General features: G+C 38.1%; 1 protein-coding gene across 1 annotated transcript in view; it reads right to left on the minus strand.

The window, feature by feature from the left end:
* Window positions 1-25,155, minus strand: part of LOC104621488 (potassium voltage-gated channel subfamily KQT member 1-like) — a gene marked incomplete at both ends in the record, with an annotated part of 72,868 nt that overhangs the window by 30,881 nt on the left and 16,832 nt on the right. Inside the window, 5 exons of the mRNA XM_010287998.1 lie at window positions 636-746; window positions 7,716-7,856; window positions 12,792-12,888; window positions 15,777-15,855; window positions 20,854-20,980. Coding sequence (XP_010286300.1) covers window positions 636-746; window positions 7,716-7,856; window positions 12,792-12,888; window positions 15,777-15,855; window positions 20,854-20,980 — 555 coding nt within the window. The remainder of the gene's footprint in view (window positions 1-635; window positions 747-7,715; window positions 7,857-12,791; window positions 12,889-15,776; window positions 15,856-20,853; window positions 20,981-25,155) is intronic.

Raw genomic sequence — 25,155 nt, forward strand, 5'->3', positions numbered from 1 at the left:
CCCTACAAAATGGTGGGAGAAGCAAATACTAATGTCACATGACTGATCTATGTGTACTCTTTGTACTTACTTTTAATTCCTTGCCACAAAAAACAACCCCACAAGTAAAGCTAGAACCTAGTTTGCTTTTCCAGGCTAACTGAACAAAAAAGCCAAAGATCCGTTTTTATAGTTTTAGCATCTCCATTTCTTTTCTACATAGTACCATGTAGAAAAGAAGATGCAGTTTCCTAGACCTGTGCTTCACGGCAGTGTTCCTTTTCCTCTCAGGACCCCAAATTGCTCTTATGTAATCACAAAATAGCAGAAATTAAATAAGTTTCACCTCTGGCACCAATATGCCGATAAAAAATCCACCCACCCCTCTTTACCTCACAGAATAGCTTCAGTTCTCAAAGTGAAAATTATTCTTACCTCCTTTCTAGGCCACATCTCTCAAGAATGAGTGCAGTAAAAATACAGCAGTTTCATTCACTTGTGTGTTAGCATTCACAGACACACAAACATACACTCAAGGATGTGCACATTCTGAAGCAACATCCAACCCCATTATTTCCTACCAAAAGGCACCAATTTAAAACTACCCAGTCGTAAGCCCAAGTTAGAGAGTTTAAAGTGGTCCAAGTTCCACTTACCGCTGGCAGAGCAAAGAAAGATATAGCAAATACTGAGAAACAGGAAGCTATTGTCTTCCCAATCCACGTCTGGGGAACTTTGTCTCCATAACCAATCGTTGTGACCGTTACCTAGGCCAGAAACAAACATCTCATCCACTGCAATGCAGAACCTTTCACCCCCCCTTCAAAAACAGGAAAAGAGAAAGAAAAAGTAGAGAAGTATCAGGAGATACACACAGATCAACACATTTGGATTTATGCATAAGGAAACCACAGAAGTATGCTGACCATCACTGCAAATTTATCCTGTTTTTACATTCTTCAGCAGACATTCACAGCTGGCCACTGTTTTGGATGCAACAGTAGCCTGTACCCAGGATGACTGTTCTCACAGTTCGTAGCTAGCTGCTTCCACCCTCCCAAAACCATAAGGAAAGGCCCTGTTAGCTTTAAACCATAATCTTGCAGTTTTCCTGCTTTTGCTTTTAAAATGTAATTCCACAGAGTTGAGAAGAAAGCCTTGAAAGTGCTGACTTGCTCACAACCAACACACAGGCATCTGCCAAAATCCGCAGTCAGACAGAAACATTAGCTACGGCAGGGTAAGCTATGCCCTGTACTAGCAGGAAGGAAAAGGAACAAAACTAACACCATCCCAGCTGAACCTTCACAGCAAGATGAGAAACACACAGCCATTCTTACTTACACAAAAAAGAAAATCCCAGTAGACCAAGAGCTTCAGTCCCATACTCCATTTTTTTTTTTTTAACCCCCATAGAGTTCTTTGCCACTCAAAACTGCACTTCAGCCACAGGACGCACCATATTACACTACTTGGCTCTGCTCATTGCTTACCAGGGTGCAGCAAGGGCTAGATACCCCCTAAGGAACAGGGGATCCAGAGGGAAGGAAGATTATGTAGCCAACAGAGCAGTGCCTCCCCAGTCAGGACCTAGTCCCGCAGCACCCAAACAAAACACATGCAGAAAGAACAGCCAGGTCTAACCAAGAGTCTAGATTACCAAGCAATACCACAGGAACGAGGCAGGTCCAACATCAAAACAGGAAATCCACTCACAGGTCAGGGTTAGGATCAGGTCCAGTGGTCAGCACATGGATCCACAGGGATGAGACAAAGCCAAGAAATCAGCTAATGGGACCCAACTGCAGCTGAGCTGCAGACCACCTCTACTCTAGGGGAGTGCTGCACTTAAATAGAGCCCCTGGGTGTGGGTGGAAGCCACAAGTGATGCTGGTCAGGGTCATTAGGCCAATTAGTGCCTTCAGGGCTATGACAACAGCCTCCTCTCTCAGCAATGCATGTCCTCTCACAGGTCTGGGATCAGTAGGGACTTGCTGTGGATGGACTAAATCACTGTTGGCATGTCAGCCACCCCTGAAAAGCCACAGAGGCAAGGAGGGCCTGAGTGGGACAGAGATTTTGGGCTGTTCCTGATCAGCCCCAGCAGGCTGGAAGAGACTTCATTAGGAGCCCAGTGGCCAGTAAAGGGTTGGTACTCTGGCAGGAATCAGAGTCCAGGTGAAGGCTGGTCCATCAAAGGGGTCTGTAATGTAACAAGGGCCAGCTGGCTCCCCAGCAGAAGAAGGTGATCCCAAGGCAAACCAAGGGAATCCCACAGCTGGCCAGACAGGGGCCTCACCACCCTGGGCCCAGCTCGATAGGAGGATAGACTCACAGACAGTGGCCATGTCCAACAAAGAGTCTAAATCATATAGCAATATCAAGGTGATGAGGTAAGTCTGAGGTTTAGGTTTAGGTCAGCCCATACATTGAGCTCCAGATCACCAGATCATGGCTGAGCTGGAAACCAACTCTCCTCCAGCACAGCTCAGGCAGGGCTGAGATCAAGTAGAAGCCACGGGTGTGGGGGTGGCCCCAGGGGTGGCTGGTCAGAGCCATTTAGCTTTTTAGTATACTCAGAGCCCTGAAACTGCCGTTAAATGGTATGAGAAAGATGACTTGCACCCCTGAGAAATGGAAAGCTTCTGGTGAGGAAAATGAAGAATTCTGTTCACCAATACCGACCACTGGGGTGAGCTTTAAATAGAAAAAATGTACTTCTCTTTGGGAGCACCAGCCCTAAACCCAGTTCCACTCCCCTCACTTTTGCCTTGAATGGTAGCAAAAATACAGCCAAAAGAGACTTAAAAGAGTATGTAAATTTACACTGACTACAAAAGAAGATGTGGAAATACTGCCTTTTATGGGAAAAGCTGCTAACAAATACTTAGATATTATGCAAAAATAGGCTTCTGAGAAGAAACTATCAGCAGTGAAGGCATGGGAAGAATACATTTCCTTCTCAGAGCAGTTCTACAGAGAGCTGGAGGGAAGATTTGCAGGGAAAAAATTACTAACTATCAAAATTGACTTTTTCCAAGTTCAAAAAAAAATTAGGCTTGTGTTTATCACTAATTTCTCACTTGATGAAGTCAAATTTATAGTTATCTATATCCTCTAACGAATACTGTTATTTTGAACTGCAAACTCCTCTGAGAAGGAGCTCTGTCTTGCCAAGTATTTGTCCAGATTTAATGTGCCTTAGCCCATGAAGTGACTCAGGTGCTGTATACTACCAGCAGTACAAACAGATGAGTTTTCCAGCCCCCAAAATTAAACGAGACCCTCCAAAATTCAAATGAAATGGAGTATGCATTAGTGGGGAGGCGAGGAAGTTAAAGCAGTGTTTCTTTAACAGCACTTCAGCTCCTCAGTGCACCCAGATGACCCTTTAAAGTCTGGGATTTTTCCTTCCTTTTCCTCTTTTTTTTCTTATGAAAGGCTTCTTGTTTTGGTTTTTTTTGTTGTTGTTGTTTTTTTGTGGGGTGGATGGTGGTTTGTTGGGGTTGTTTTTTTCTGAGTTCTCCAGCACTCAGGACTTAAAAAACAAACTGCAGTAATGTTGAGCCGCCTTAGCGTTACTATGGAAGACAGCATGAAAGCTGTAACCACAGAAAAGATGATTTTCCATCTCTGCAGCAGGCATTTGGCTGGCAGATTCCTGCAGGTGCCTGAACATGTCTCAGAAAGTTTCTCCCCGGCTACCTTAAGAGGGCTCCTTCTTGGTAATCTAATTAGTGCATTGAAGTATGTGGAAAGGATTATAAATAATGTAATTCTCTGGCTTTCTTAATCACAACCAGAATCTTTTTCTACTTGTATATCCAAAAGTTATTAGTTATCTGCTCAGAGATTGTTTAATAACTAGGCTTTGGAAAATGACACCTACTTTGTAACACAGATTTACTATGGCACATTCCAGCTGTTTTGCATATGCTCTAATACAGGCTCTGAAAACTTATATATGGGCACTTCAGAAAAGGAAGAACTCTAACTTAGTGGAAGTCAACAGCTTCCACATGCTTTAAGATAGGCAGGTGTCCTGAAGTTTGAAAAGTCAGAACAGCACACCTCAAAAAACATATTAAATATAAAGGGGTTCAAACTGCTACCTCTGGCATGGAAATCTACTACTGGAAATTCTGAGCAATTGCTCCCAACTACCTCTGCCAGTTAACACCAATTTACTGGAGCAACTATTTAACTCAAGTTCAATGGTACAGAACAGTCCAGTTTGCAGCAAAAACAATAAGCATTTCCAACAGCAAGAAACGAGCAAGGAAGTGCCACAGAAGAGAAGCCTCCTACATGCCCTTCTTCTTTCCTCAAGAAAAAATACCCAGAAAGGACAGAAAAACTGCTGTGACATTGGTTGCAATTCTGGCAGACTGACAGTGCTGTTGGAAATGCTTTTGCATGTGTTCTAACATGCTATAACTTCTGAAAGTAGCTTCATGTAAAATACCACAAGCCTTTGATATGTCTTTGCAGTTTAATCTGTGTGCCTGCCAAATCTAGGTGAAACAACCTTGCATTTAACTGGAGCGGGTGAATGTAGTTAGCATTTAATTCCAACTCTCATTCATTCTTTATTTTCCATTTTCTTCATATTTAAACCTTTCAGGTCATTTGTATCAAGTTCAGCAAGCTTGCACTTTCTACTCAAAGCAAAATGTTACCCATAATATACTCTGTGGTTTTTGTCAGACACATAAGACTTTCAAATACTTGTTACCAAGATTTTTTTTCCTATGGTTCAGTTTTGAAAGGCAAAAGTGAAATCCAGTTTCACTCCCTAGTAACTCCACATCTGTGTTTCTATGTTACAGAAGATTTGAAAAGAAGAAAAAACTGATTCACTTTGTCCTTTGTCACTGTTCCCAGCTGTGAACTGCACCTGCACGGTGACTCACTAATGCTGAGGAGTCCTAGATGTCTGAAAAGCTTAAACAACAATTTAAACAGTGTTCTTCATGTGCCTCACACAGCTAGAGAAAGACAAAGCTGATTTTATCTTGCTATTACACAAAACAAGTCAAGTTTTGGAAAACAACAAAACCCATTGAACACTTTGCAAGGCATCTACATACACTTTGAAATACAGATTCCAAGTCATCCGTCTCAACAAGGTAAAGTAATGCACAGTTTAAACTTATCTGTTGGTCTTCATAACTGATGTCCTTTTAAATTCTTTAAGTCCAAAATATTAACAAAATATGCCTGTATAAACACATCCTGACTTTTTTGACCTTAATTTTTTACTCTTTGCTCAAATCAAGTCTGTAGCTTCTAGCATTTAAAAATATTCTGTAACCCACAACTAAACATTCAATGCAACTCATAAAGCAAGCTCTGGATCACTAGAGTTAAAAAAAAAAAAAAAAAAGAAGGAAAGGCAGAAAAAGTACACTGGCTTCACATGGACGTTTTATTACATGCAGGAATAACCCATGCATGAATATACATGGGCAGAACTGGATGCTGAAAACCATAGCTGGTTCCCAAACTGATTGCTGAAAATCCTTTTTTGTTTTCTACTGTACCTTTCTTCCCCCAGTTTGATAAGGAGTTCTTCTTCCCTTCTATTCAGGACTGAATTTGGGCATTTCTGGCCTTTTGCAGTTACAGGCCTAGGAATTACATTACAAAACACCAAAAACATTGTGCAGAGCAAACATGAATCACCATCCTTTAATGATTACATATCAAATTAAGATTTCTTTATTAATAAACTATATGCTTTCCATTCCTTTCACTGGTGTCATTCTAATTCACATGGTGCTACAAAAATCGGAACTTCACTATGCTAGAAAAATTTATGAGATATTTCTCATAGATTTAGCTGAACTAGCACAAACTTTTATGGAAGCCCCTAATGCTGCTGAAGTTCCCACAAGCATGCCCACTTTTAATTAAATGTACTTCACAGACTATTAGTAGCTAGACTATTAGTAAAAACAGAAACAGTAGCTGTGTTCCACTGCATTCAGGCATTTAAACACTGGTATTTGAGCTGAACTGCTCAAATAATAGCAGGATAAGTGAGCCTGTGTACTGGTTTGTTTTCTTAAAGTAGACATGGGGTGTCTTTCATAATATCAATTACACGCTAATTGTTTTACTTTTGCTTTTAAAATATAGCACAATCTGTGCTTCTGGGACATTTATTCCTTTCCTGCAGCACCTAGAGGTTATCTCACGTCTATAACCATGAGGTTTTATGTTCTGAAAATTTTATCATATGTCTATTGAGGACTTTAAGAAGTGATTGTTGTATGGGCTAGTCCATGGTTTCGTTTCTCCTGAGCACATTAGGTAATCAGGTCCATCTGCCCATTTAGTGGATTTTTCTTTTTTACTAGATTCTTCTTGGTTTGTACTGTTTTCCGCAGCCATAGGTGGCTCTGGATAATTAAATTATATACTCTGCAAATTAAATGAATACCTGACAACCTAATGACAGGAACATAATTTTTAAAGGATTTTTATACTGAACCACTTAAAAAGTAGTAACTCAGGGTACATGTAATATAATCTATATTCCTGTATACTTCATTGAAGTAGAGGCTTATGGAGCATCCAGGTTAAGGATTAGAAACATATACCTAGTAGGAACTTTTTGTCTGTCATCTGAGACTTACAAGTTTATTTGGATGCAGATAAACAATTGGTTTATGGCCCAATAACTATATTGGCATTTTCCAAGTATATAATCTAAGAACAAATTCAGTTTATTGTGTTTCAAACCACTGTTGAAATGTATCCTTCTCTCTCTGGAAAATGATGGCTCTGCATCTGCTCTAGATCTCTCATTTTTCTCTGTCACTAACACTGATGTGATGAATTTCCCTGGGTTTGTTATAATGAGACAGCCATCTCATAAAATATATGAGGTTCTCTAGTGGCGAAAAGGGACCACAACAGAAGAGATGGTTCGTGCAACAGCTAATAAGGAGGGAAAGCATGAGTCACAGTGACAAACATGATGAGAAGAGCCATATGAAGGGAATGTAGAAACAATTTGGTCTCTTACTCTGTTCATAGTTATCTATTCCATTTTCAACTGATTCTGGGCATGCACACAATAATTACCACTATGCTTTCATAATCCCAGTTCCCCCTTAACGATATTTTTTTCTTTATTTCACCAAAGATTTGCACTGACTGTGACTGATGATTGATATCCAAAGTAGTTGAATTTGTGAAACTTTGCCAGCTGCTTTAGGTGGAGATATTTACCTTTACAGTGAATCATATAAAAAAAAACAGGAACTTGTAACCTGCATCAAAGTCTGCATTATTACTGAGTGAGCTTTACACAAAAAGATCCAAAAAAATTGGGTCATTAACCCAACTTCCACAAATAGAATATAGTTTTAAAGTTATGAACCTTTTGCAGATAATTAAGTAGAGTTTAAAAGAAGCAGCATAGGTTTTGGAGGGTATTTATAGTCTTTTTGAAATGCGGATTTCAGTGTGGACTTTTTGTATCTGTAAACATTCTATGTCCTTTGCTAAGGACCAGCTATCATGCTTTCACAATTAAGTTTAATACCAAAATAATTTAATGCTATTTATTATAATTTTTCTTGTATCCTTTTTAAAAGGTTGTCGAGCATCCCTACAGAAATATGTTCTGCAAAGAAAAACATGCTAGATTTTTTTAAAAGATCACAACTTCAACAGAAAATCTTGTGCACTAAGTTTGCACATACATTTTATTAGTAAATACTTACCACACCCCACCAAAGGGCATCAGCATAGCTGGAGAAACCTGTCTTTCCGTCCTCATCAACTGCATCCTTCTCAGCAAGATAAACAAAATAGGATGAAAAAATTAATCCCAAGAACCCAATGTACAACGTGGTTATGAGTTCCTATCAAAAGAGAAAGAAAAGAAGTACATAAGGATTACATAATGTATGTTCTATTACTGTAAAACATTGTAAATATCTGGAGGGAATTGCATCACAGTAGAAAAATTAGTAAGTTATATTTCAGGTATGAAATTTGCTTCCAGTAAACCAGGTAGGTCAGTGACTTGTTTTCTATTCATATCAGACTAAAGAATTCAAGAAGCCATCATTTATACAAAATCATCTGGACAGCTAAATGTAGGGTGGAACATCTCTCATGTTTTATATCTTGTGAATGGGAATCATTCCATTTAACTATCCACTCAAAATACCAAATGTTAATACATTTTAAAAATACTAAAGCAGCTTTAGAAATGCACTCTATGACCATATCTAAGCCATGAATTTATGTACCTGATATTTAGATTGCTTAAGACAGAATATTGATGCTTTAACAGTTTCATGTTAAGATAAAATCAAATCTTAAGATAAAAAATTAGGTAGGTGTAACCTCTACTTCAGTCCTGAAAAACAAAGACTATTTGAGGCTAGGTCAGTTTATTAGCAGCAACTTTTGTTAGGGCATGATACACTGCTTGTGAATGTATGGGTTTCTCCATAGATTTTTGGATAGGAAAGTTGTATCAGAACTGATGCAATTTAGATACAGGACAGTTAGAGTCTTCAGGAAAAACGTGCTTGTACATTTAAACAAGCCAAAACGTGTGGTGTCACAGATGCAAAAATGTGTAACACTTATCAAAACAGCATTATGTCATAATCAAATGGGATATTCACCTACCCCTCAGGAAAATCCAATACCTAATTATGAGGGAAAATAGCTTATTTTAATTACTTAAAGTTTACAATGCTTCAATAGTTAACACATATTATTCCTTTATTTTCTTTGCACATATTTAGCCATCTTCATTATAGTAGTAGTTGTAGTAGTATGGTAGTAGCACTACTACTATAGTCAACTACAACTACTCCACATTGTAGTATTACTAGTACATTGGCATCTTCCTTAAATTCTTGACAGAGTTATTTTTCTTTCCTTGGATCGAAACCAATACGGGAATTAAAATATTCCCATGAGATAAATTTAAAATTAAAACCTGCCTAAGAAGGATTGCCTCTACTTATAAAGTATGTCAGGTTTTTGCAGATTTTCTGTAACATTCCACCCACGTTTCTTAAACCGTTTGTGAGGGAAGGCTCAGGTTTTATCATCAAGCTTCCTTCAGATTTTTTTTTCTTCTTTCTTTTCATTTCCTTACAAGAACTTTCTGGGAAAATGTAGTCCTGGTAGCTAGTAACTACATTTAGCTGCAGAAACTATACATACTCTTCCTTCTATTATAGCACTAATTAAAATCTAGCTTCAGCAAGTTTTTAAGCAATCTTGGCACAAAGCAAAGTAGGTGTTTTTTCTCTAATCATTTAATAATGACCTAAATAATGAATTTTGATAGTATTCAGTTTTGCCTATGGGCAAGTCTTTTAATCTAAGCCTTAACATTTGCAGACCTGTTTGCTAAACAAGGCAGCTGAAAGAGGAACTAAAACTTGGCTTTTCAGTAGTTCAGATTTCTACACTGGTCATCATTCTTTTCTCATCTTTTTTCTAATGATAATGGTACGCTGTGTACTTGTGGATATGACTTCATTGCTCTGAAAAGTTCCTTATGTTTATATCTATAGTTGACTATTTGCATTTCTCTAAGTTTTCATAACTTTTTGGTTTGCCTACACAATATTTTTTCAATGCAAGATTAAACTGTTTAACACCTGAGAATGTAAATTCAGTGATCCATAGAAAACTACAACAGAAATGGAGACTAATTCTTGTTGCCTGCTAGCAAAGAAAACACTCTACTTTCATCTCTAGTAGATTTGTGAATTCCTTCCACATCAACAGAAATCTTTTAGTTACACTTGGCATGTTGATTACATCTCAGATATTAATAGATTTTACATCTTATTGTGAGTGATGCCATCACTCCTTTCTTTTAATTTTACCTCAGAGGACAGAATTAGAGACTGGATGATAACTGGAATACTTCTGTGTTAAGTGCTTGCTTTTTGAGAAGTGGGCAGACAAATACACTTTTCAGAAGTGCTATGCACAGTCTTATGAGATCCTTTTCAAACAAGTTGAAGTATCAACAGAACTACTCAGGTTATTTCACCATTTGTACCTCTCAGCTCCAGTCCTACTCGTCCTACTCGTCTAAAGACTGTACTCTTTTTAAGTAAAGCCCAGATGCAAACGTAATTGCCTTAGGCTTATTCTAAATGTCACTCCATGTTATGTATAGAGAGACAAAATACTACATGCTTATATTTAATTATTAAGAATAATGGAAGCAATCTAATACATACTAGATTTAAGAGAGAGCACAGAAGATTTTAAAATAATACATGCTTCAGAAATATGGATAGAGTAGTGTCTACCAATGCCAAATAGTAGGAATTCATATATGATCTCAAAGCAAAAAGCATGTTGCAGAAATCAGGCCTTAAAACTTCAGATTGATATTAATTTTTAATAGATAAGAGTTTAAGAATAAAGAGTGCTGCCTAATACAAATGACTGTTTTCAGCAAGGACTTTCAGATACATATATGCAAAGGAAATATCAAAAACAAAAAACAAATATGCACAAAAGTAAATGTGAATATTGGAGACTTCTGTCAACACATTTTTTTAACGTAGACAGATTTATATTTTCAGTGACAATAAGGACCACGCAATATAAAATTGAACACTTAGTAAAAATACAGCAAAACCCGAAATCCACAAGTCATCAGTAACTCAAAGCAGTAGAAGACCTCACAAAGCAAGGTGAGGAATAAGTAAAACTAATTAAGAGGCTTACAAGCTGGATTGGCTAACTCAGTTTTTCAGTAAGCTGCATGATTTTTCCATGTCTTTCCACCACCACATGTGATATTGACTCATGTTTTGTTGCTTTTGGCAAGAAATGCTTGTATAAGCTCAACCTGCTGAAAATAGAAGAGCATCCAAGCCAAATCAGGCCTGAGTGAGCTAACACAGCTATATGTAAAATTCCAAAACACATGGAAATCACTGGTGACAACTTTAGTAAGTTCTTCTGGGCCCACTGAGGTTCAAGTGCTTGTTATTTTCACAGGTCACAAAGACGTGAATTTATTTTCTCACATTGTTTAAGGGTTTAAAGTCCCATTCTTTCTGAAAGAATACCAAACTCAACAAATAAATGAGGACATTATACCCTGCCTGTAAAGAAAAAGCAGCTGAGGTGGTTTTGTTTTGTTTTGGGGTTTTTTAAACAAAAATTTCTTTAAGAGACTGGACAGGAATAAAGGTTCCATTTTCCCTTCCATTTGGTACTATGCTAGGGTTTCAGCTACACTTGTCCAATGTCAATACAGAACTGTGTGTTTGGTTTTTTTTTTTTTATTAATGTGTTAGTGTGTGATCTGCTTTGACAAGTACTACAGATCTGTAGATTTTTATGTATCATCATAATCACTTCTTTGGATTAGCAGAACTTCAGGTGCCTTTATTCATAAATTCACTTCTCCAAGGATATTATTTTTCCTTTCAAATTATTGAACTCATTTATGTTTGTGACTTTTAAGACTTAGGTATTATATTTTGGAGATAGTATTTCCAGATTCTTGACTGTTGACTGAACACCCACAGGAAAAAAATCTCTCAAACACCTCTGTCAGTAAGGTTAGCAAATGTTGAGAAAGTGTATTTGGATACCAGCTCTGCCCTAGCTAGATATCCAGGCAATGCAACCATAGTAAATGAAGACCACACAGACTTGGAGCATTAAATGCCATCCTGTTGTAGAGCATGAAAGTAGGTTTTATACTAGAGCACTTTAAAAAGATTTATTTCAGATTGGATCTTCTGTATTATCAATGCTCCACAGCCATCGTGACATAAAATTTCCTACAGTACTGGGGGAAAAAATAAAGGGAGGAAAAGTAACTTTTAGTATTAACTTAATCTTTTGGATTAAGTACTTCCCATCCTCTGCTCCAGAACAACAGTTTTCTAAATAGCAAATGAAACGATGTCTGTGTGGAAATCTGTAACTAATCTATTTGTCAATATCTGGAGAACAAATCTACATCCATAAAGAGCAGGTTAAAGATCCACACAGACAAGTCTTAAGTAAAGATTCATAGCACAGTATTAGCCTTCCACGGTATGGTATCATACGCAAGATTTAAATGCTAATGATAAAAGTTTGTAACTATGTTTAAAGCTAAGTCAGCTTAGTTCGATTCCATGAAGCCCCCAAAAGAAGCCTTCAGCTAGAGATTTTTACAAGTTGGCACTAAAACATTTAAGCTTTTCCTGCTTAATGAATGTTTATACAGAATAACTGTTTCAAAGCTTTAATGGACATATAACCATTTACAGCCAAGCTTACGTCTGTGACTACACCCTTGAAAAAGTAACATTTCTTGCATCATAACATACTTAGTATTTTTATTTATAGAATGGATTAGAAAACTCCTTATTCAGGCAGAGAAAATAGAATTATTTAAATAATTGACTTGTTCTATTAAGGCTTTTCCGCTAGCATTCGCTTTTCCACAGAACAACCAAGCTAGGAACACATCTTCCGTGAAGACAATGGACAGTATTTGTAATATGAAAGGCAGCCCACATAATTGCATTTAATAAATTATATTGAAGGATAACATCAAAGAGTACAACAGTTAATTTAAAAAACCACAACTTATATTGATACCCTGTTAGCTACTGACCTGAAGTAAAGAATAGCGTTCCCATTTTTAAAGTAGAAAGAAACACATGATGCACTTTTACAGTATTTTTTTCCTCTTGCAACAGTAAATGTTCTTTTAAACCAGACTACGATTTGAAGTCCATGAAAAGAATACACTAAAGTAAACAAAATGCTGGGGATCTTTAAAGATCTAGTACCTGACGATGTATGAAAACAACTGATCCTAATAGTCGCCAAGTGCCACCCTGTCGATCTACATGAAGCATGCGAAGTATCTGGAGAAATCGGATCCCCCTGTAAGAAAAACAGGACATTAAATAAAACTAATGATTGAGAACAGAACTTGCCTATCTATACATAGTTGACTACGTTCTCTAACATACTGCTATATTAGAGAACTTTCATGGCATTGCCCCTGGCTAGGGTTGCATCCTAGACCTGAGGCATCTCAGTAGATGGTATGTTTAGATCACATTTCATTATATTCAAATATATTCAGAAATATTGACTAGGACAACTAGTTAAAAGAAAAAAGTCTAACATATATGCTTTCAAACTCAAGAGGAAACTTGCATATTTTACCTGATGATTCTCAAATACTCCCTTTCCAAGCAAAACCATTGCTTCAAGTTTTGCTAACATAAATATGAACAAACTTTTTTCTCTATTTGCCAAAAGCAGAATGTGACTCAAACATGGTATTACTGAAGTCTTTTTTGTGTAAGTTATAGATATCATCTAATTGGAAATAGATGCAGCCCTAGGTGATTTTAGGACAATAACTGAATCATAAACTCCAAGTATTTTCAACTAAAGAAAAATAATTATCCATATTGTTCAGCAGAATTTTATTCAATGGAAATATTTAATTCTAGTCACTCTTTCGACAATGAACTTTGTTTGCCTACACTCAATCTTACTATCTTATCGCTGAAAAAAACAAACAGTGAAGAGAAGGAAAGGATGAATGCTGAATTCATCTATCTGAAAATTTTTCACTAAAAGTATTTTTAGCTCTTTTTAGCGATCCTTAAAATGTTGTTGTTGTAGTTCTTGTTTTTTAATTCAATCTTCTTATTTCAACTCCACTGTGGCTGCATTTTTCTGGGTTACACCAATAGGCAGGAAACTCAGCATGGTGCCATTCTCAGTCCCTGGGAAGGCATACTGTTTTCTGAAAGACACAACTTTTTCTTTATTCAGAAAGCAGGTTTTCTGAGCTTTCACAGCTGACAGTCAAACAATCAATTGCTTGTCATTGTTTTGGAAAGCACACAATAATCCTGACTATCAAATCACATATCAGTGACTGGGTATATGAACACCATGTTTTGTTATTTCTCTGATATGCCATTGGAATAATAATTTTAATTAGCTGGAAAAATATCCACTTAAAACCTGTTAATTAAAACACGAGTCCAAGAATTATTATGAGACTACCAAATACATGAGCATCAATAGACTTACATAATGTAATAGCTCATTGCTTGCTTATATCAGGAAGGGAGAGAGTTACACGTAGTTCTCCTGTACAATTATTAGACACACCTCTTGATCCCTCAACCCAATAGCAGTTCTTGATTTTCCTGTCTCTCTTGTATCTAAGATGGTTGTGTCTATGTTACTGCCAAGTGCTGAAATGCATGTTATAGGCTGGCAGTTTTACAAATAAAGATTTAAAAAAGAAAAGAGTGAACAAGAAACTCCAGATACACAGCCTCTGAACATGCACAACCCATTTCCTCTGAAAAGAGAAAAGAAATTGGTTGGAAAGAAGACCATTTTTATCAAATTGGTAAACATAAAACAGTAAGGACAGGAGGACTGTAGGACTCTGCTGCGAACTCTATAGTGCTGCTAGGTTTCCGTCTCACTGGTTGCTGCAGGGATGAAAATATCAGCCTGTCGTACCTGATAGGTCTGGATCTTGCAACTTCATTCTACAAGAAAACCTAACATGTTTGCACCCATGTTTTCTGAGATTGCTGGGATTTAAGGGCAGTCCAAAGAGGACCATAACAGTATACCTTAAAAGAAACAAAAGCAAAGGCAAGGATATAAGAGTCATTCCTTCCTAATTCAAAACCGGCCGCTCACATCACTGTTCTGAGGAAACCTGATGGGACTAAGACTTGCCTGACCCAGATGGGGCAATAACAACACTGCAGAGATGTGAGTTGAGTTTTCTCTGGCAGAAAGCATTCTGAGCTGTAGGACAGTGACTGTATAATTTAACACCAGGAAAGGCTGCACTGAGTCCAAAGCCACCTGGGTTCACATGTAAACACACAGTGGGCCTTTTCATTAAAGTCCTTCCCACACTTCTAGTTAAATTTAACAAAATCTTTGGAATTTTCACATTCATCCTCCTCTTCTCCTATATGAGTTGATAAATCACATTCATGCTACCTGTGTGAGCCTTTATCATCATGTAAGGATTAATGTTCTATGGTAATAGTTGCCTTAAAAACACTTTGTACATGTAGTTCCCTCCAGTGTTTGTCTACACAGCTAGACAGTTTAGACAGTACTGTACATTCTCACTTCCCAGTGATTAGACTGCACTGGAAATCAGAGGCTTGTAACAAAATGCAGCACATCTTGCAAGTTTAGTTAGAAGGAGTAGTAAGTACACGTACTCTGCTTATCATTCCTTTCTTCTATTAACCCACTTCCCAAAAACAAGCTTGCAGTACTTGACACAAGCTGAACAAACACTAGACATCAAATGTTTCTGGTTCATGTATGGTATGAGTTACTTGTGCCAAACAAATCCACCAAAGCATAATTACTCTTTAAACAAAGTAATTACTCGTATTCAAAAAGTACTGAGTTAAGTGCTGTCTGGATTACTTCTTAAATAAACCAATGTTCTGTAATAATCTTTTGTCTTAGAGAGCAAGCTGTTTGATGTTTTATATAGGACATAATGTTTCTTCAGTTTTCTCCTCTTGGCTTCAGCATTCACACCATTCTTCGTATGTCTTATTTCTGCACTTTTGTTTCCCAATCAGTCACCAAGCACAATAACACACGGTCTTTCACTGTCCAGTGTTTTCATAGAATAGCTTTTCCTATATTAGGAAAATTACATGCACATCTAATTTGGAAATTGGGAAATTATATATACATCTAATATAGCTCTATGGTTGTGAAGAGCTACAGTCACTAGAAGAATATACCTTATTGCAGAGGTGGCAAACACCTGTCCATTAGATCCTATGCTCAGAACAATAATTGAGGCTACTACCACAATTAGATCTGTTTAAAAAAAAAGAAGGAAAGAATTTATTAAATGTTAGCTCTCAGCACTGAAACACACAACAAACACAGACTGAGGAAAGCACTGTAAAAAAGAAATTAAGATGAAAATTAAAATTGGTGGGCGGTAAGTTAATGTAATTGTTTCACATCAAAAAAACAATGACTACAGGTTCTTCCATGATGAATTTAATAATGAAAATTTTAAAGATCCTGACAGATCAGGCAGCTTGCCACAAAAACAAAAAAGGCAAAGGCATATGTACACCCTAGAAATGAATCCACATTTTGGCCCAAGGCTCTTAATTTAAGGGGGAAAGTAAGGCTTTGCTTCGATCAATAATGAAAAGCATACAGGCAGGTATCAAACACAGATACACACACATACACTTAGTTTAAAAACTGTATCAAAGCTGTAAAGCCAAGCTTTCAAAGTTTAGGGAACTGTCAGAACAAATGTTGCCCAAAAAGAATCACAGTTGTTGTTTTACTTTGTGATACAGTCTGCAATTGTATGAAAAAATAATTGTTGCATTTTTTCCCACAATTCCACAGTTTTCACAGTTCCAGCATTATACAATGCAAATGATGGATTGTGTTCATAGTAACAGCATCCCTTATTTTCTCTTTTCCTAGTTCAGTGAACAGGTCTGTTGTTTTTAATTATTGAACCCTAATCTAACATTATTCTGAGAAGACATTTTTCTAATTTCCTCATTGGCATTTCTGTGGTAAACCCCTTTAGAGCATCTGAATGCTTCACTTTCAAATTCTAACCAAAAAATAAATGATACTATTATAAATGGGTAGCAAATGTAGACAGAATGAGGAAAAGTTTTGGTAAATTTTCCTTGCCAGTTTTAAACAAGCAGTACCTTATTCTTCAGAGCACTTAACATTATATAGCACTTAAAAAAAACCAGTGTGCCTGCTGACTTCACTTGCAGCTGTGAGAGCTCAGAACCTCTGTAACCTGACTTCAAAGTCTTCATTTGGACATCCAGAAAATGAGGCATACTTGTGAAAACTGATTTAAATGACCACCACAGAGTTTCTGTGTGATGCCTAGGCAAGATGCAGGATAGAATCCAACTTCAGAGGCAACAACAGTTGCCTTCAACAAGAGTAACTTTTTGTCTTCTCCTTTAAACATTCTCTGCCTCATTCACAACCATGTGGTTGCTGCAATAAATACTGCAGCAGTTCTACAACCAACAGTATCCCTCACTCTCTGACTTGGATTATTTTCCAGTGTCAGTCTGATTTTTGCTGTTTTGTTTGTAAACACTCAGAATTCAGAGAAGTTTTCTTCCCATTGCATCATAATACAGGTCTTTTCCCTTAAGCAAATGGTCCTTCCTAAACTACCAGACATATACATATCCATCCAACGACCATCACTGAAGGAGGAAAAGACTGGCAAATAGCAATTTGTTTCAACCAGGTAGTGACAGTGACACAGATTTTTCATTTGTACTTTCCACTTTTCTGAGAGTGTGTTCTAGATGGTACAGATGTTTCAATTTTTTACCCCAAATCTATCTTTCCATCTCTGCTTCTTCTCTGTTCCTAATTTTCACACCAGTTTCCAATCTTTACGCTTCTCATACTAAATCCCAACCAGTCCTATTTCACATTCAATGTCTTCAGCATATCCTTCTGCCCTTACACTGCCACCATTCAATCCCATGTATTTTCAGACCCTACTTTTTTCCTTCAACCTCCTGCTTGCTTGTCAGTCTCTTTATACCTCCTTCTCCCAGACCCTTACATCAGCATCCACCCTCCTGTCCTTTCACTGAGCCTGTATGTCCCAGTCCATTCCTTCTACTCTGCCACTTCACCTCAGCATTTGAGCCTGGTATTTGTCCTTTTCATGTGCCCTGGGCAGTTTCAGAAAGAGCACTATAAAACCAAAATCAACAGACTTTCCACTTTCAGCCCCGGCACTGCTGCTCAAAGAAACCTGAAATCTGAATTGTGCAGACTCACTGCAGATTGAATCTTTGAAGAATAGAAGATCATCCTCTAGCAGAGCATTTTAAGCATAAACATGCTACCAATTTTTCAGAGGCTTGTTAGTCAGTCAGCTTGGAGTTCATTTTCATTGATAATCAAAAAGCTAGTTTCTCATTAAGTATGAAGTATCTGCTTCAAAGTGTGGAAGTGCTATTGCTTCTCCATAAGAGATAGCTAAATTGCCTTTTTCAGGAACTGCTTAAACATTTTGCATTAAATGTCTCCACAAGACTCAAACTGAAGCAGACGGTTGGCATGGTAAATATCAGGATAAAAAGCCAATATAATAAAAAGACAATGTTTAAATAACTTCTTCAACTATAACAAGCATTAGGATTTAGATTAGTGTTACATTAGTATTTATGTTAGTTTTTAAGTAAGGAAGTATCAGGAAGCCTTGGTAATTATTAAAAATTGAATTCCAATAATTTAGAAACAATGATATGTGGATCTCCCTCTCAAACATTCTACCTACGTACATGTTTACAAACATGTCTGTACATACACAAGAGTTATAGAGACACAAAAATGACATAGCGTCTTCTATATAATATGCGCACTACATATGTAGATGACAGACCTACATAAATGACATTCCCTGCAATTTAGCATGTGTAGTACACGTATTTGAAAACCTAGTCTACTGCTAGTCCACTGTCCCTGTGGCTTACTCTTATGTTCCATATCCTTGAGAAATTCCAAACAGCTGCCAGATTCAGACAAAATCAGATTGTCAGTGAAATACTACTTAGGTATGCATAAACTTCAGCATAGCATACAGCAACACCTATAATGCAGCTTATCTGCCTTTTCTGAGCAAATTGCTGACTTGTTTCTAATGTTCTCACAAGTTTACTGTTTAGTATGTGATTCTTATTTTTTTTATTAAAACCGATTAATCATTTTAAAATATAAAACAGTAAAAATGTTTGCATTTGTATTTTAATTTTTAGTTGCCATAGTATTTTACAGAGTGGAAATAGCCCTCAGCTTGGAGGTGTGTTCTTAATAGTCTGGAGATAACACAACATCCATTTAAACAAATTATATGCACATGTTTACATCACATTCTTTTTTGCTGAACTTTTGTGTCCTATCAGCACTTCATAAGTTAGGTTTTTACACGGTAACTGGAGCTTTACATACCAGGTGCTGATGCTTTTTCAGGGCTGTATACATAACCAGTTAAAGGTGCTCATAAATAAAGTTCTATTATGCTTTGCTTAAGGACTATATGAGATGGACATAGATATGTGTACTCAGGTCTTTACACCACATTGTCCCACATATGTCTTTCAAACTGCATGCTGTCAAAACCAGCTTAACTACTAAATAACTTTCTGGTAATTAGCAACAAAATATAATTTCTATTTACAATTAGAGAGGGAAAAAAAGGAAAGAGAATGGGAGAAATTAAAGTAGTTCAAAATTGCTACCCAAGTTGAACTTTCTAAGAATTAATGTACATTTTAGTGTGGACAAAAACCCATAAAAGAAATCTCTCTGATATCAAAGGCATTTCAATGATATTTTCTATTTTTAAAATAAAGACTTTTGTATTAACACAAAAGTAAAATAAATATCTTAATATTTACATTCTGTTCTAATTCTTTAATTTCTTTTTCTAGTGTTTGTATTTTACTCTTGTTGATTTGCAAATGATAGGATGAGTCACTATGATTCTATCATTCAACGGCAAATGTATTTCCCAAATTTAGCTATTTGGATTAGTGGAGACACAATTCCATCTGCATTTGATACGTAAAAACAAATCTTGACTTTAAATGTATTGTATTCTTAGGGGTATTTTAAAGGTAAAAACAGTTATGATACCTTTGAATGTAGTCATTCTTAGCTTTTCTTAACAAAACACACGGTATCTTCTCCAAGGGCTATACAAACATTAGTGTTTACTGTGGTAGATGCACAATACCAGTATACAGAACCACTATCAAGTCGACATCAAGTTTAATGGGACTGCCACATTTTCTCCTGCACCTGTGTACTTCAATATACCTTCCTAAGAAGCATTTCTTTATTGAAAGAGAAGTCAAGAACATGACTAGGAAAAAAAGATACCTATAAGTTTCATGGTTAGATCATGAAACTCTATCCGCTCTATAAGCAGCTGAAGAATTTGTTCGTATGTAATGAAATACTTCTTTCTCAATAACCCAAAACAGAGTATAGTATCTCAACACAATATTCACTACCCTATATACCACTATATAATAGAATATGTTGTTTCAAGAGTTTTTGCACCAAGTTTCACAAAGTCACAGATGGCTAAGGAAACATCAGCTCATTCTCTCCCCTTTTCACCTCTCCCACTTTGCTTTATTTAAAATTCAATGAGTTGATATTTGACTATCATAAAATTTGCAGGTCTACTGGAGTCTATATAAAATCACACATTTAAAACAGAAAAGCTGATTTTATGGTCTACTACAATTTTGTCCTAGCACCATCTTTTTTTAATCCCTCACTGTTCCACAGGTTTTATTAGTTACCTCTCCCCGTAAACTCACTCCTACTCCAGAGATGCTACCCACAATAGTTTGTGAAACCATCAAAAACCGCTTAGTACTACCCAGGGGTATTTTTCCTGAGTTATATTTTGCATATTTCCATATTTTTCCCAATTTATATTCACCTTTGTGTTTGCTTTTTACAGCAGCTCTAAGGAAGGATTTTGTGTTCAAAATCTTGTCGATTTTCTCCAATTACATACGTAAATTTAGTAAAGATTTCTTCACTTTACAATTTTGCCTTTCTTAAGCTGATGTCTGCCATATTTTAAATGTTATAGCAATCCAAAAGAAGAAATAATTGCATAGGTTCACAAAGCAGATAAATACTTGAGTGATAGACATAGCTTAGAATTGCAATATGGTCTCTGCAGCATTGACATCTTTACTTTAAAATGGATTATAATAGCAAAGTTAAGAAAAAGGAAAAAAAAAAGAGTTTAAATCTTACCGATAATTGATATTGGCTTTCTGGCAAACCGTATTCTTCCCTGGAAGCCAACATACTTACTCCTGCAGCCTGCAGACCACAATCGGACCACATATTCAGCACCAAAAAAAACAACCAGAACTATTTCCTACCAAAATCAAAAGGACAAAATATCAGGTTTTTTTTTTTAATTAAAAGACTACAGTTTGCACATCTAATTTATTCATATGACTAATACAAATAAGCTTGTTGAGATAAAAAATGCAATAAAAAGCATTGTCCATAATTTGTTCAATTTTATGTCAGCCAGTACATAAGACAGAGATATAATATGTTCCTGAATGTGTGTTTAAGCTCCATTGCATCAGTATATCATAGGGAAAAAAACATAATATTGTTCTTTTGTTTATTTTCAAAACCTAAAATCTTTAAAAATAAGGAATGGAGGGAGGCTATAAGCATATCATTCCTCAAACTAACAAGTATATAAAACATTTCTAGATCACAAAATGGAATTTATAAACATAAAACCAGAAAGCCTAATGTCATCTTTTATATATTCAAAATGGAATCACAGAATCATGGAATATCTCAAGTTAGAAGGGATCCATAAGGATCATGAAGTGCAACTCTCTGCTCCTCACAGGACTACCTAAAACTAAACAATATGACTAAGAGCATCATCCAGACACTCCCTGAACTCTGACAGGCTTGGTGCAGTGACCCCTTCCCTGGGGAGCCTGTTCCAGTGACCAACCATCCTCTCAGCAAAGAACATTTTTCCAATGTCAGATCTGAACTTCCCCTGACACAGCTTCATTCCATTTCCTCATGTCCTATTGCCAGTCACCAGAGAGAGATCAGCACCTCTCCCCCTGCTGCCCTTCTTAAGGAAGTTGTAGACTGCGATGAGGTCATCCCTCAGCCTTCTCTTCACCAAGCAGAACAAACCGAGTGACCTCAGTCACTCCTCGTAAGTCTTGCCCTTGAGGCCTTTCACCATCTTGGTTGCCCTCCTCTGGACACACTCTGATTGTGTGATGTCCTTCCTATGATGAGGATCCCAAAACTGCACACAGTACTTGAGATGGGGCTGCACAAGTGCAGTGTGGAGTGGGACAATCACGTCCCTCGACCGCCTAGCTATGCTGTGCTTGATGCACCCCAGGACACAGTTGGCACTTTTGGCTGCCAGGACACACTGTTGACTCATATTCAACTTGCCATAGAATCATAGAATCATCTAGGTTGGAAAAGACCTTTCAGATCATCAAGTCCAATCATAAACCTAACACTGCCAAGTCTGCCACCAAGCCCTAAGTGCCACATCTACACACCTTTTCAATACCTCCAGGGATGGTGATTCAACCACTTCCCTGGGCAGCCTGGTCCAATGCTTGACAACCCTTTCAGTGAAGAAATTTTTCCTAAGATCCAGTCTAATCCTCCCCTGGCACAACTTGAAGCCATTTCCTCTTGTTCTATCGCTAGTTACTTGGGAGAAGGAACTACTACCCACCTCATCACAACCCCCTTTCAAGTAGTTGTAGAGAGCAATAAGGTCTCCCCTCAGCCTCCTCTTCTCCAAACAACCCAAATCCCTCAGCTGCTCCTCATAAGACTTATTCTGTAGACCCTTCGCCAGCTTTGTTGCTCTTCTTTGGACATGCTCCAGCACCTCAATGTCTTTCTTGTAGTAAGGGGCCCAAAACTGAACACAGTATTTGAGGTGTGGCCTCACCAGTGCCGAGTACAGGCATCCTGGTGGCCACAAGGATACAAGCCAGGATGCTATTGGCCTTCTTGGCTACCTGGGCAGACTTCTGGCTCATGTTCAGATGGCTGTCAACCAACACCCCAGGTCCTTTTCTGACGGGCAGCTTTCCAGCCACTCTTCCCCAAGCCTGTAGTGTTGCATGGGGTTGTTGTGACCCAAGTGCAGTTGAGCACTTGTTGAGCCATCAACCCAAATCCCCAGATCTCTTTCCTCAGGGCTGCTCTCCAGTCTCTCATCCCCCAGTACATATGTATAACCAGGATTGCCCCATCCCAGGTGGAGAATATGGCACTTCTCTTGTTAAATTTCATGTGGTTGGTGATTGCCCAGCTCTCTAGTCTAGTCTTATCTCTCTGTAAGGCCTCTCTACCATCAAGGGAGTCCATCGCTCCTCCTAGTTTAGTATCATCAGGAAACTTAATGTATATTCGATTCCTGCATCCAGATCATTTATTAAAACATTAAAGAGCACTTGCCCTAAAACTGAGCCCTGGGGAACCCCACTGGTGACTGGCTGCTGGCCAGATGTACCCCATTTACTATAACACTTTGAGCCTGACCTGTCAGCCAATGTTGCTCATGCCACGTATTATGGACTTGTCTAGCTGTGAGCTGGACAGTTTATCCAGAAGGGTACTGTGAGAGAGAGTATCAAAAGCTTTGCTAAAGTCCAAAAACACCACATCTACTGGCTTCCCTTGGTCAACTAGAAGGGTGACTTTGTCATAAAGGGAAATTAAGTTGGTTAAGCAGGACTTTTTCCTCATAAACCTGAGCTGGTTATGACCAATGACTGTGTTGTCTCCCAAGTGTTTTTCAATAACTCCCAGAATAACCTTCTCCATAATTTTACCAGGAGTGAGACTGACAGGCCTGTAATTACCAGGGTCTTCCTTCATACTGTTCTTGAAAATTGGGACAACATTTGCTAGATTCCAGTTGGCTGGGACCTCTCCAGACTCCCAAGACGACTGAAAAATAATGGAGAGACATCCCATGATGACATTGGCCAGCTGTTTCGGTACCCTGGGATGAATCCCATTGGGCCCCATAGATTTATGTGCATCCAGCTGGAGAAGCAAGTCTTGAAAAAGTTCAGGGTCGACTGGGAGTTTATCATCCTTCCAGTCACAATCTTCGAACACAGGACTCCAGGGGTCCCAGGGCCCATCATTGGTGTGGAAGACAGTGGCGAAGAACATTAAATGTTTCCACTTTGTGTACATCCCTATTTGTGAGGTGACTGATCTCATCAAGCAACAGCTCAATGCTACCTCTGATTCTCCTTTTGCTATTAGAATACTTAAAAAAAAAAAAAATGCCCTTTTTGTTGTCCTTCACAGCGCTGGCCAGGTTGAACTCTAATCAAGCTTTGGCCTCACAAATTTTCTCCCTACAGTGGCAAACAGCATCTCTGTAGTCCTCTCACATCACCTGCCCTTGTTTCCAATGTTGCACACTTTCCTTTTCCACCTAAATTATAGAAGAAGATCCCTGCTCAGCCTTCTGCCCTGCTTGCTTGACTTCGGACACTTTGGAATTGCCTGCTCCTGTGCTCTTAAGAGATGGCTCTTAAAAAGTGATAAGCATTCATAGACCCCAATACTTTCAAAAGCAGATTCCCAGGGGAACCTTACACCTTCAGCAGCAAAGTCTGCTCTCTTCACAGCCAGGGTTGGAGTTTTGCTGGCAGTTTTTCCTCCTATTGCCAACCATTTGAAACTCAACTACTTCATTCCAAGACAGCCACCAATCACCACTTTCTCCACACTTCGTCCATCACTTCTCTGTTTGCAAAGAGGACACATTTCCCAGTCAACTCCCTTAGTACCTGCAACAAGAAGTTATCTTCAACATGCTTCAGAAATTTCCTGGACCTGTTTGTGTCCACTGCATGATACACCCAGTTGATGTCTGGGAAGTTAAAATCACCCATAAGGACAAGAGCAGCTAATGTAGACATACCCCTTAATTCCTTGTAGAATAACTCATTGGTGTTGTCATCCTGGATAGGTGGTCGATAGTAGACTGCCACATCTGCTTTATTTGCCTTCCCCTTCACCCTTACCAAGAGGCCCTGTCCTGGTTTCAGCCAGGGTAGAGTTAATTTTCTTCATAGAAGCTAGTGTGAGGCTATGTTTTGGATTTGAGATGAGAAAATGTTGATAATGTGCTGGTGTTTTGAGTTGTTGCTAAGTAGTCAAGGACAGTCCAGCTTCTCCTGCTGGCCTGCAGCGAGCAGGCTGGGGGTGCACGGGAAGCTGGGAGGGGACACAGCCGGGACAGCTGACCCAGACTGGCCAAAGAGATATTCCATACCTTATAACATCATGCTCACTATATAAAGCTGGGACAAAGAAGAAGGAAGGGGTGGAGGGACATTCGGAGTTATGGCGTCTGTCTTCCCAAGAAACCATTACGCGTGATGCAGCCCTGCTTCCCTGGAGATGGCTGAACACCTGCCTGCCCATGGGGAGGAGTGAATGAATTCCTTGTTTTGCTTTGCTTGCGTGCGCAGCTTTTGCTTTACTTATTAAACTGTCTTT

Source organism: Phaethon lepturus, unplaced genomic scaffold (assembly GCF_000687285.1).
Source record: "Phaethon lepturus isolate BGI_N335 unplaced genomic scaffold, ASM68728v1 scaffold1035, whole genome shotgun sequence".
NCBI classification, from domain to species: domain Eukaryota; kingdom Metazoa; phylum Chordata; class Aves; order Phaethontiformes; family Phaethontidae; genus Phaethon; species Phaethon lepturus.